The sequence below is a fragment of the Symphodus melops genome, assembly GCF_947650265.1.
Source record: "Symphodus melops genome assembly, chromosome: 20".
Taxonomy (NCBI): domain Eukaryota; kingdom Metazoa; phylum Chordata; class Actinopteri; order Labriformes; family Labridae; genus Symphodus; species Symphodus melops.
In genome coordinates, this window is record NC_136710.1 from 4,261,644 (window position 1) to 4,271,536 (window position 9,893).

At 43.4% G+C, this 9,893-nt stretch overlaps 1 protein-coding gene across 2 annotated transcripts; it reads left to right on the forward strand.

The window, feature by feature from the left end:
• Positions 1 to 233: 233 nt before the first annotated feature.
• Positions 234 to 7,307, forward strand: sf3b2 (splicing factor 3b, subunit 2). 2 transcript variants are annotated; one of them, XM_079370814.1, is made up of 22 exons: positions 235 to 471; positions 884 to 930; positions 1,596 to 1,646; positions 1,859 to 2,089; positions 2,371 to 2,421; positions 2,688 to 2,769; positions 2,887 to 2,981; positions 3,217 to 3,325; positions 3,402 to 3,499; positions 3,586 to 3,810; positions 3,896 to 4,018; positions 4,107 to 4,187; positions 4,417 to 4,644; positions 4,730 to 4,879; positions 5,023 to 5,112; positions 5,264 to 5,371; positions 5,461 to 5,568; positions 5,809 to 5,951; positions 6,075 to 6,176; positions 6,393 to 6,492; positions 6,610 to 6,801; positions 6,939 to 7,307. In XM_079370814.1, exons 1-22 carry the CDS (start codon positions 342 to 344, stop codon positions 7,008 to 7,010), a joined length of 2,616 nt encoding a protein of 871 aa, XP_079226940.1. In that variant the 5' UTR covers positions 235 to 341; the 3' UTR covers positions 7,011 to 7,307. The 2 variants fall into 2 exon arrangements, with proteins under 2 accessions (XP_079226939.1, XP_079226940.1); XM_079370813.1 differs by lacking the exon at positions 2,371 to 2,421 and having other exon boundaries at positions 234 to 471.
• Positions 7,308 to 9,893: the final 2,586 nt, after the last annotated feature.

Below are 9,893 nucleotides of genomic sequence, written 5' to 3' on the forward strand. Positions count from 1 at the left end.
TCCAAGAATATCAAAAGGCCACATTATCGACTACATTTTATTTGTGCAACAACTCTTGTAAGCTGTATTCTTTAAGTTTTCCGTAATAAAGTATTAATCCATCAAACAGAGAATGGTTTTAAAGCTATTAAAAAGGTATTGTGTTTAAACTATGAACGGTATGTTTAAACACTGACATCTAGGGGCTACAATACGTGAGCGCGATGTGATCTCTTCTGTACTTCATTCCCCAGCAGGCAGTGTGGTGCAATGTTTCCCATCATGCTTTGCGCCAGCTCCCGTCCGCTCTACTCGCGTGTCTTCCGCCGCCGCCGTTTGTTTCATTGAGAGAGAAACTCAACATGGCAGTCGAAGGACCACCGGGCACCGACTCTCTGCCGTCCGATTTAGGGAGTGCTATCGCGGGATTAAACGCATGGAGCCACCCGGAGCTCCAAGCCAAGCTGGCGGAGCTGGGAGCGCCCAACATGGGTAAGAAAAGTCCGGAGAGAATCTTGGAAGAAGCACTCTGTTTAGCTAACAGATGCTAACTCTAGCTAGCATAACGTAACACAGCCGTCAGCAAAGCAGCAAAAAGCCAGGCCCACGGCGTGTTTACACTCATTAGATAGGAACACAGCTTCCTATTATGCAATCAGTGTATTAATCTGATGCTTATAAACACATATACCTTGATATTCAGATGTGCAGTCCACAGTGATAGCTTCCTGGTTAGCATTGCTAAGATAGCATGTACTGCTAAGTTTAGCACTTAGTAACTTCTCTGGTTTGCTGTTTTGTCCTTGTGATGACTGAACGGTTTTAGTTCAGCATGGTCACATGAAGTTATTCTAATGGTAATGTGTGTATTTCTCCTTTAAAATGTGATGTTTTCATGTTCCAGGTCCCAGAGAGGAGCTGATTGACAGACTGAAGGGCTACATGATGCAGGTAACAGACCTACGTTTCCTTACTTCGATAACTTGTTTATCAAAAAGAAACAGTTGTATTTGTTCACATTGAGTGTGTTTACATGGACTTCAGTATCCCTATGTTGATCATATTGGGAATATGACGTTCACATGCTCACAGAGAAACCCCATGAATTTCCCTTGGGATCAATAAAGTATCTATCTATCTATCTATCGTGTACCCTTGTGTACATGATCAATAATAGTATCCAGGTTTCTGATTACTGCATCTGATTTGCGCACATATATATATTTTTTTACAACATAGACTACGAACATTTAGAAATTTGAGAAAAATGAGAACCCTGAGGCTTATGCATAAAAATTGTAGCAAAAACATCCTTTTAATTTATCCCTCCTATGAATCCAAAATAAAAGTCCCAAACAAACAAATGTGGTCTCTGAAAGTTACGTTCAAATGTTTTACTCAACAGAAAAGCAGGAAGCCATCATTCACTCATCCAAAACAAATTCAATCCACCCTAAAAAAAAAGTAAAAAAAGAAAAAAGAGAGAGGGATAATCATCACCAGGATACTGAAGTCCATGTAAACGCACTGATTGAGAGATTGAACATAAACTTCTTTTAATGCTACTCCTCCGAAAGCATCCAGTCAGTCATTAGTGTGAGTGTGTCTCCTTACAGACCGGGATCCTCCTCAGCAAACCCAATGATGACAAGTCCATGGGCTCCCAGGTAAATGTCATAACCTATGGAAAATAGATAATAAATCATTTGTCTGTTAAACCCAATATTTTCTTTTTTTTGTTCATAATTTACATCAAAAGTTATCATGTTATGTGGTGAACTGTGTTTAAACAGCTTTTCATTTGACAAGGATAAGGGTATTTGAGAAATTTATAGTAAATAGAATATTTAGATAAAATCAGACGTTGTCTTCCCTCCAGATTCCCGGGATGCCCCCCCTGCCCCCGATGCCCATGCCCCCTATGCCTCCTGGTATGGGGATGCTGCATTCGATGAGCATGATCCCCGGCGGGCCCCCTCCGCCCAACATGCACATGAGCATGGAGCCTCCAGGTCTGCCTCCCCCGGGCCTGTCGCAGGACGACCAGCTGAAGATGGTGCAGCAGAGAGCGGCCATGGTGTTACAGCAGGAGGAGAGAGCCAAGCAGCAGGTGGAACCGACCGGACCCAAACGTTCACTTCCTCTGTACTCTCCACCCTTCACTTCTCTGAAACACAAACTGAGCCTTCCTCAAAGAACACAAAAAAACATCCCAAAAAAATCTGCTTTTGATCAACTTTATGTAAAACAACAACAATTAGCCGTCTCATAGGTGACACTGCCTGATAAACAACAAGCACACTTTTATTTAATTTATTTATATAAGCCAACACAGACAAGCCTTTATTTATTGGGCTGTTATTCAGTCTTTATTGTCTCCGTGTATCACAGGGTGAACCCCGTGTCATGGATGAACAGGAGCTTCTGGAGCAGCAGAAGAGGGTGAGACGATATAGATAGTCCACCTGGTACATCCAATCCCTTAGTTTTTTTTATTTTTATTTTTTAAGGTTACAACCAGGAACTAATCGTAGGAATGTATTTAGCCAACAAGAACCTTGTTGTCTAAATAATTCACTTTCAGAAGTGATCTTTAAGCAGTCAGGGCGATTTCTTTTCCTCCTTCTTTTCCTTCGTACACCTTCATTTCTCCTTCTTTTTTCCGGAACATCTTGTACTGAATGGTTTCCTCCTCCCGTCTCTGTCAGGCTGCGGTGATGATGGAGCAGGAGCGTCGGCAGCAGCCCGGTCCGGGGGCCAGATCCATGCCCACCGTCAGCGTGATGAGAGGTGTGTAGGTGGATGTGTTGTCTTGACCTTCTGCTCTCTATCTCTCTCTTCAAGTGTGCAGTGATGTTTCACTTCTATCGTTGGCGTGAATGAAACGGGGAAGCTGTTGTTTTGCAGGTTTGGATCCTCGTGGACCGCTGCCCCCCGGTGTCAGCATGATGCCCCTCCAGAAACAGAGAGTTCCTCCTCCTCCAGGAGAAGACAACCGCGAGGTCGGTGCTGAATTTCACTTCTTTGTGTCTGGTAACTAGGCATGTGTGTTGCAGGCCGCCATTTTCACTGTAGTGAGGCAGCGAGCGTAACACAAAGGATGATGGTCTCTGTAGTTCCCATTCAGTCTACTGCAGCGGAAACAAATCAACACTTTTTTTCCCTGAATGATCGATCATGTCATCCTATCGCGTGTCCACGACCATATTTAGTTTTGTTTTTTTGCATGGATTCCAGGCGTGGCAGAGCGACGAGGTGAGCATCAGCGGGCCAAAGATCCCTCAGGCTCTGGAGAAGATCCTGCAGCTGAAGGAGATCAGACAGGAGCAGCTCACAGACCCCACAGGTCGGTACTGAAGCAACTCCTCTGTTTGAAGGTTAGCCATGAACATCTGTTGACGTCGATCTCGTCCTTCTTGCAGGAGAGGAAGAGGATGAAGAGCGAGCAGAGATGGACATGAACAACACAGCTGTCATGTCAGAGACCGAAGAGGACGATGGACAGATATCCAAGAAGGATGTAAGTCCTGATTTTGTTGCTTCATTATATCCAACTCTCTGTGTTCTGGACAGTTTTTTTCTCAACTCATTGAACTTCCTCTTCAGAAAAACCGCCGGCGTAGAAACCGCAAGAAGAAGAGCAAACAGAAGCGGGCGCAAGAGAAGAAGGAGCAGGCGGAGCAGAAGAAGGACGAAGGAGACGACAAAGAGAAGGAGAAGGAAAAAGAGAAGGAGAAGGAGCCCGAGGTGGAGATCGAGTACATAACAGAGGACCCGGAGATCTACGACCCCAACTACATCTTCTTCAAGAGGATCTTTGAGGCGTTCAAGGTGACCACGGAACACCTTCTGATGTGCTTAATGCTGCAGAGAAATGTTTCCTTGCTTTTGTCCTGATCTACCGTGTCCTCCACAGCTGACCGACGACGTGAAGAAAGAAAAGGAGAAGGAGCCCGAGAAGGCGGAGAAACAGGAGACGGCCGTGCTGCGGAAAAAAGGATTTGAGGATGAGAGGAAAGACAGTGACGACAGCGATGAGGTTTGAAACCTACCACAGGATCAGAAAACGGAACAAAAAAAGAACAAACACCAATTAGGTTGAATGTAAAATGTTTGTGTCTGTACAGGAAATCCGACCAGATGTACCCAAACTCTCCAAGAAGAAGCTGAGGAGGATGAACAGGCTGACTGTGGCTGAACTCAAACAGGTAAATCAAGACTAACTTTTAGATTAACGGATCTCTTACACGTCTTCTAATCTTTGTTGTCCTTCTTGCTGAACTCAAACAGGTAAAGAAAAAGACCAACATCTAGATTAACTGATCTCTTTTACATATAATAATCTTTGTTATCCTTCTCGCTAAACTCAAACAAAACCAACCTTTAGATTAACAGATCTCTTTTTACATCTTCTAATCTTTGTTCTTATCGCCGCAGCTCGTGGCTCGTCCAGACGTGGTGGAGATGCACGACGTGACGGCCCAGGAGCCCAAGCTGCTGGTCCACCTGAAGGCCACCAGGAACACGGTGCCCGTCCCCCGTCACTGGTGCTTCAAAAGGAAATATCTCCAGGGCAAGAGAGGCATAGAGAAGCCCCCGTTTGAGCTGCCCGAGTTCATCAAGAAAACGGGGATCCAGGAGATGAGGGAGGCTCTGCAGGAGAAGGTGCGGGGGACTACTTTTACCTTTCAGAGCGGCGTCTTTTTAAATGTCCTACGCAGAAGGGTGACCGTTTGTTTTCCGTTTACAGGAGGACGCCAAAACAATGAAAACGAAAATGAGGGAGAAGGTTCGTCCAAAGATGGGAAAGATCGACATCGACTACCAGAAGCTGCACGACGCCTTCTTCAAATGGCAGATCAAACCCAAACTCACCATCCACGGAGACCTCTACTACGAGGTGCGACGTCCATAAAACCGTCAAAAAACATCTGTGAAGAAAACAGACGTCGTTCTACGTCGATTTACTCGCGCAGGAAAGGAGCAGACTCGGCTTCGAGCTGCACACGCGTTGACCAGTTTTCTGTTTGTGTGTGTCCGCAGGGCAAAGAGTTTGAAACTCGTCTGAAAGAGAAGAAGCCTGGTGATCTGTCTGATGAGCTGCGTATCGCTCTGGGCATGCCGGTCGGACCGGTGAGAGTCAACAAACACAATTCAAAGAGAAACTACAACGCTCGACACTTTTTTTTCTTCAACACTTATCACGCCCGAGCCATAATAACAGTCTAACTCTACTGCTTGAATCATTCATTGGGCATCAATGTTTCCGTTTCTTCTTCCCTAGAACGCCCACAAAGTCCCCCCTCCCTGGTTGATCGCCATGCAGAGGTACGGCCCCCCTCCCTCGTACCCCAATCTAAAGATCCCCGGACTCAACTCCCCCATCCCAGAGGTGAGACGCTTGCTCTGCTCCTGCTGCAACTTTAACCAGCTGTGCTTGTGTTTGTTCTAACCTGCTGTCCACTCTCTCGTCGCTGTTAGAACTGCACGTTCGGCTATCACGCCGGAGGCTGGGGGAAACCGCCAGTGGACGAAATGGGCAAACCTCTTTACGGAGATGTGTTCGGGACAAATTCTGCAGACTTCCAGGTCAGGACTCGAACGCCTCATGCTTTATTACCTACACAGGGAAATCTACCTGAGACTCCAGCTGCCTTTAAAGTATCAATATATCTATATTTATTGCACCAAATGATGAGAAAAGTTCTCTCAAGACATTTGATGAAAAGAGAGTTAAAAAAAAAACAACAAAAAAACTTCCTTCTATAAGAGGCAGAAATCATGTTGTTAATTTTCTAACTAGATCTTTGTGTGTTTCTTTGTGAACAGGCCAAAGCTGAGGAAGAAGAGGTGGATCACACGCCGTGGGGAGAGCTGGAGCCTTCAGACGAGGAGTCGTCGGAGGAAGAGGAGGAGGAGGAGAGCGACGAGGAGAAGCCAGACGAAACGGGATTCTTCACGCCAGCAGACAGGTACGTGACAATGAAACGATTACATCATCTGTTTTCTTCTTCTTAATGTCCACATGGAGATGCGTTCAAGGACCATCTTGGAGGAAGTCACCGTGCACTGAGTCTTGTTGTTTTGTGTTTTAGCGGGCTGATCACGCCCGGAGGGTTCTCGTCGGTTCCCGCAGGCATGGAGACGCCTGAGCTGATCGAGTTGAGGAAGAAGAAGATCGAGGAGGCCATGGACGGGTGAGTGACGCTCTGCATTTGTTCTATGTATGAATGTGCCGTAACTTAGCTCAACACGTCTTTGTGCTTTCCCAGTGTAATATGACGCACAGCAGGAGCGCCACGTGTTACTCGCAGACATTATACTGTGGTTAAACCTTAATATTTTAGATAACTTACGAGCAATATTGGTAACAAAACAAATCATCTCGATTGCTCGGTTTGTTTTTGTCACAGAAATGAGACGCCTCAGCTGTTCACCGTGCTGCCAGAGAGAAGAACTGGTCCTGTAGGAGCCGCCATGATGGCCTCAACGCACATCTACGACGTGTCAGGGGTAAGACGAGTCTGTTTGCTGTGTCCAAAATTAAATTTAAATTAAAGAGAAAAATCCTGCTTTGTTTATGTCTGTATCCACGCTTTTAAATGAAATCCACTCTCTGCTGTCTTCAAGGCCATGGCAGCCCGTAAGGCGTCCGGAGGGCAGGAGTCTCAGGGCGTGGAGGTGGCTCTGGCCCCCGAGGAGCTGGAGCTGGACCCCATGGCCATGACGCAGAAGTACGAGGAGCACGTGAGAGAGCAGCAGGCCCAAGTGGAGAAAGAGGACTTCAGCGACATGGTGGCGGAGCACGCTGCAAAACAGAAGGTACACAGTTTACACAGTTACACAGACGCATAACCAATGTGGTTCGCCTCTTCCTTTTTTAGGTTTTTTCTTTCTTTCCACATTTGTATATTGACGACCTGTCGTTTCCCCTCCTACACGCTCTTATTGTGTTACAGCAAAAGAAGAGGAAAGCGCAGCCACAGGACACGAGAGGGGGCGCCAAGAAATACAAAGAGTTCAAGTTTTAGAGAAGAGACGTCAAGAGGATGAGCCACGACAGGAGACGAGAGAGAAAGAGCCAGTTTTTTACTCCACAGGATGCAGTCTGCAAAAACCAATCAGCTGTTAGACCAGTAACCGTAAACCTGTTTGTTTTGTTTTCTTTTAAAAACATGACGCTTTAGTGACGCGCCTCGTGTGATCAGTGTTACATGGCAACATGTACTTTCTTTGTATGACTCTAAATTTTATGTTTTGGTCATTTTTTTCACTGTATCCATTTTATTTCTTTGTTTTGTTTTGTAAATAAATGAAGTGATGATGACCGTCTCTTTCCATTTCATTTGATCCATTGAATCATTTGTTTTTCTGAGGGGATACTAAGTGTTTATGAAGTAGATCATCTTTGCCAGCTAATCCTGTCAAAGGATTAGCGTTGTAGCTTTGGCTACAAGGAGAATAGGAAAACTCATTCAGTTCTTTTTTTGATTGATTCGTAGCAGATATTGTCTTAATGCCTCTTAGGACAATTCAGTATTTTACTGGAATACTACTGCAGCTAAAATTACATGGAGAAGTTTAGTCTCTGAACTCGCTTCAGCCTAAATACTCTGCAATGATATTATAGAAAGTGTAAATGGACACGTTAAGATAATAACAGAACAAACAGTTCTTTTGTGATAGTTTTTAGTTGGAGGCTTGTTCTTGTTTTAAATTGTGGTTTCCATTAGGGGTAATTTTGCCGATTTTGTTTATGGAAATGTATTCTGTCCATGTGCTAGCCTATTAGCCAACCTAGCAGCTTAGCTTTTAAACTCTTTTCACGATGAAACGGGTTAAAATAATTTCAAATCTCAGTCATTTGCACGTTAAACGTAAGTTTCTTTAAACCAGTTTGTATTATGTATATAGTTTATATGACACAGTTTTTTTAGGGGATTTGTGTTGGACTGTGTTTTAGGTAGGAGCTGTGACTTTGTGGAGAATTTGCTTGTTGACTGATAACCATACAAGATTAATAATCCGACTCGTTGCCAATGTTTAATAAGAACTTTTTTAATTAAAATTGTTTTATTTATTTATTACTGGGAGGGATTGAATCACATCTTTGAAAGAGTTCAGTTTGTATATTACGACACACCAGGCCGCAGTGTGCGTTTCTACCACCAGAGGGCGGAAGAGGACTGGAGGTGACGATCACCTGACCGTGAAGCACAGTGACCTACATTGCGCATGTTGAGGTCAACAGTACACATTAACACACACCACAATAAAAGGCTTTCATCGTCTTAAAGTTACAACAGACATTTAAATGATCCCGAAAACGTTTTGGATGATCACTGTAGCAGTTAGTATTATCAATAGACTATCATTGATGTGGATGAATAATTAACAGCGACACCTCTGTGATTTGGAAATGTGCCTATAAAATGACATCATCTCCTGGCATGTAAGCATGTGTTTCTCTGTTTGCTTGCCCTCTCATTGGTCCAATAGTGCAGATTGAATGTGATGATAACCTACTGCTCATGGAGACAAATATCCTGCTAGTGTCCCATTATTTATAGTTAATTAGTGCTATTAACAAAAAAATAAATAAATAAAAAATCTTTGACTTCTGCTGCTGGCATATATTATAAAGTAGTGGAGCTTTTTATAGATAAGTAGTCGACAGAATAATTGTGATAATTATCTACTCATTTATTGCAATAACGTTTTCTATTCAGCATGCTTCCAGCTTCTCACTTGATTATTTGATGCTTGTCTTGTAATAAATAATGGTAAAATCAATGTTTTCACCTTTAAATGACTGTAAAGTCATTGTGCTTTCACTTTTTGGCATTTTTTTTGGCACTTTCATCCTGATCTCAAAGAAGTTTTAATCTGCCTTTTTCAAAATACAATTAAAAAAAATTTGGGGACCAAAGTGTTACTCTGCAAGAAACACTGATTGTGGCTTTACAGCCTATATAAGGATTGTTGTAATGCAAACGTTGGACTGTACAAATGTTTAAAGTTTGCCATAAAAGTTGTCATTGTACACAAGGTTGGCTATAATTGTGTCACATAAAAAAAACAGTCTTAACTAAAATCGATTTTGACATTGGCTTTGGACCTTCTCCAGCATCATTTGATGACCTGGCAGATTTACGGGGCAGTGTAAAAAGTAACACAGGATTATCCCGTGACCGTCTTTTTAATCTGCTTGGTTATAATCTCTTTATCGAAGGCAGGAGAGAAGCGTGTTAAAAAGAGCAGGGGGGTTTGCACTGTGTTTAGGTAATCTGGCTCATTATCTAAAGCCAGGGAGAGACAGAGCGATTGTGGGCGGGCCGGGCGCAGAATCTGCATGGTTTTAATTCCACCTCATCAGTGAAGCATCCGATTTCACTCTGTGTTAGGTTTGTCTGTTAGCCTACTGTCGAAAAGAAAAAGGCCTATAACATGGCGGACTCCCTGGAGCAGAAGCTGCTTTACTGTCAACATAAAGATTTAATTCAAAGGTTGTTAAAACACAAAGTCTTATATTCAGAAGTAACTTAAGCAATAAAAACACATTTTAAGATCATATTCCATTATGTTGAAAGGCCCTCGATCTTAGAAACTGCTTAACATTTTTTAATGTTAGCTTTAGCTTGCACCTACATAACATTGTTGTAGGGAAAGGCCCAAACTCAAAAACCCCCAAACTTTATATTCACTCTGAATTTGGCAATGTGGCCGACTCAATCCTGTATTTTTTGTGACTCAGAAGTGACCGTATTTGAATGACAGGACGGAAACACACTGTCGACAGTCTGCTGCTATCGCCTTGTCTATCACTGGAAGCCCTAAACATAGCTAGCTTTATGTCGAGTTACCTGAAATAAGACCATCATCTAAAGCAGACAAAAACATCCCGCTGTATTGAA

What these genes read in the sequence shown, in the direction of transcription:
- sf3b2 (XM_079370814.1), top strand. Translation starts at nt 342, where the DNA reads ATGGCAGTCGAAGGACCACCGGGCACCGACTCTCTGCCGTCCGATTTA. An exon ending in ACAGTGACGACAGCGATGAG is followed by an intron (nt 4,019 to 4,106) that starts GTTTGAAACCTA and finishes GTGTCTGTACAG; the next exon opens with GAAATCCGACCAGATGTACC. An exon ending in CAAATTCTGCAGACTTCCAG is followed by an intron (nt 5,569 to 5,808) that starts GTCAGGACTCGA and finishes CTTTGTGAACAG; the next exon opens with GCCAAAGCTGAGGAAGAAGA.